Genomic DNA, 2,668 nt, shown 5'->3' with positions numbered 1-2,668 from the left:
TGACTGTGTCTGACCTCTGTGCTGTGTTTTGTTTACTGTTCTGTGTTGTTGTGTAGTATACCTAAAATATCTATTCTCTTCTTCTTCTTCTTCTATGACTGAGTGTCTGACTTCTGCAACAGAATTTTTCCCATTACATCTGTAAAACAATGTCATCTTGAGTCTCTTCAAAGGCTTACTATGTAATGTGTCTTAGTCAGGCTTCTTGCAGGTATTAAGACTTTATTGTGCATTGATTGCTCCATAATGGTCCCTGTGTCCTCTGCTACCATGACAACTTAGCTCTGTTTCATTCAAGGACAGGCTGCCCTGGTTTAGCTTTCAGTAGGACATATTTGTGGGTGAAAGCATAGTTGCCTTAATTAACAGGGGATAGAGACTTACAACACCTCAATTTTCATTGGTGCCCTCAGTTACTTGATAAGTCAGAGCTAAACCAGAATGGTTTTTATCTCTAAATAAAATGATTAAATTTGTTCCAGTTTAATTCTGACTTCCTATGAAATAGTATATGAACCTGCAGTTAGCAGGGCCAGGGACTTACGAATGTCTGCTATCTTGCAGTCTTGGCATATCTGTTCCAATCCACACAGTAAATAGACAGGGGCACTTACTATATAGTAATGCCCCACCTCCCAATAATTGTGAGAACACAAAAAGTTGCAGCTACATGCATGGGGTAGCTTGAAATTTTCCCCGTTCAAAACAGGATGATGACAAGAAAAAAGTTTTGGAGCCACTGACATTTGAGTTTTTGAGGAGAGCTCCAAAAACGAATGATAAAAGTAAGATGATAAATCCACAGGATACACCTGATGTATTACTGAAATTTGAATTGTAGCTAAATTATTGTTATTACTTTTCACTATTTAGCTGTGATGTAATAACATTGTTACAGTGCATCATCCCAAGACACACTCCTGTTTAAAGATAGCATTCCTGGAATGACGAGGCAAAATGTAGATACCAGGAGTAGTGTAACCTACTTTATGAGTTTTCCTTACAGCTTTGTCATGTTACCCACTTGTTACCTACATTTTTACTACCCTTTTTATTTTTTTATTAATAAATACCTTAGTTAGCAGTAACTGTGCAAGAGAAAAATGGTGTATAGATGTAAATACAGTCTCATTATCCTAATTTTTATGCAATGTCAGATTATATTACACCATTCCTTTTTTAAAACTGGTCCTTTCACCTGCCACATACCAAGAATTACATGCACGCGTTTTTGATAAGCCATGGAATTTGAAAAGTATGGTCATTAATTACTTTATTAAAAAATATTTGCGCAGTGTTTTACGTCCATTATTTGACAATGATCACTCATGTTAGAATATATTATTATATTCAAAGTGTGCTGTTTCAGTTTTTTCAAAAAAACCTAATACCCAGACTAAAAATATCACAGATTTAGAGAAAGTAAGTATTTGTTTTAATATATTCTAGTTTAATGTTTGCCATTAACTGCTGTTTTCCATCTCTGATTATATTCCAGGAACTGGGCCTTGTCATTACCGGAACCCTGCCTGTCTTCAATCTAACAAAAGACCAAGATGGAAAAAAAGTAAGCATGAAGTATTACTTAAGTCAAAAAGACATTTCAGTTATATTAATTAAACTTGGTGGAGAAATCTTCTTGGAAATAGATATTTGCATAAAAGATTATAGGCTATAGTCTAATTGCATGTACAGCTAGAAATATACTGTTACATCAAGTTTCTGATAATCTGGGCATAAGGAAATACAGATTACGTTGTTTGTTGTCCTAAATTTCAATACGTGACATTACTTGATCTTCCTGCGTGACCTGATGACACTGAGAATTCCTTATGGGATGAATAGCTAGATGGGGAATAGGTGGTAATGATGCAGAGATGTTCCAGGAGAGGCTGTCCATTTGCCTTTATAAAAAAACATGGAAGCTATGAAGTTTCAGGACAATAGGCAATAGTTACATGGAAGAACAGTCACTTATCTAGGAGAGTGTCAGGAAAGGACAGGTGGGTTTCTGAGTATGGAAGAGGAATATCTGTCTTCCTCTCAAAAGGGCATCTTTATTATATGATCTAACTTCGTACTGCACTTACTACTTTTTTGAAAGATGATCCAAATAAGTTTATAAATATACTGTAAATTGCATACTGTATAGTAACCCTTGAGTTGCAAAGTGAAATGCTCAAAATTAGAAAATCTTGAATTTAAATGTTTCCTTGGCATCATAGAGCTACGCACACACATACACACTCACTTTAAACTAGATCACTTCCCTAAAGTCCCTTCTAGCCCTATTTTTCCATAATTCTATAAAATAAATAGAGACACCTCACATGTTTATACTATTATCTGTTGTTTACTGCATTTCTTACATACTCAACCATGAAAACGTAAGTTTCTTAGCGTGGGAGCTTATATATATTTACTTGGATCTTTGTATCTTCTTACCGCTTAACACAAGGGTAGGCAAAATACAGCCTGCAGGCCAGATCTGGCTTACCAGCTGATCGTATCTGGCCCATGGCTGCTGCCACAGTTCTCTGCATGGGGCTGAGTCTCGCCTGCTTCCACTTTCCACCCACTCAGCTGCCCACAGGTGGCTGCTTATCGCACCAGAAGGTGGCCAGGAGTGGGAGCTGGAGCCCCACATGCTGAGGCAGAAGCTGCCTGC

The 2,668-nt window shown here is 37.1% G+C and overlaps 1 protein-coding gene across 7 annotated transcripts in view; it reads left to right on the top strand.

Annotated features, from left to right (window-relative positions):
• CACNA2D1 (calcium voltage-gated channel auxiliary subunit alpha2delta 1) overlaps window positions 1-2,668 on the top strand; it is an 859,989-nt gene that overhangs the window by 747,308 nt on the left and 110,013 nt on the right. For all 7 annotated transcript variants that reach the window (XM_019509506.1, XM_019509501.1, XM_019509505.1 and 4 more), the window contains exon 16: window positions 1,499-1,567. In XM_019509506.1, coding sequence (XP_019365051.1) covers window positions 1,499-1,567 — 69 coding nt within the window. The remainder of the gene's footprint in view (window positions 1-1,498; window positions 1,568-2,668) is intronic.

Source organism: Gavialis gangeticus, unplaced genomic scaffold, assembly GCF_001723915.1.
Source record: "Gavialis gangeticus isolate Ggan-Ray unplaced genomic scaffold, GavGan_comp1, whole genome shotgun sequence".
Lineage (NCBI taxonomy): Eukaryota > Metazoa > Chordata > Crocodylia > Gavialidae > Gavialis > Gavialis gangeticus.
Note: the sequence above shows the minus strand (reverse complement) of the source record. Positions and strands in the feature narration are given on the sequence as shown.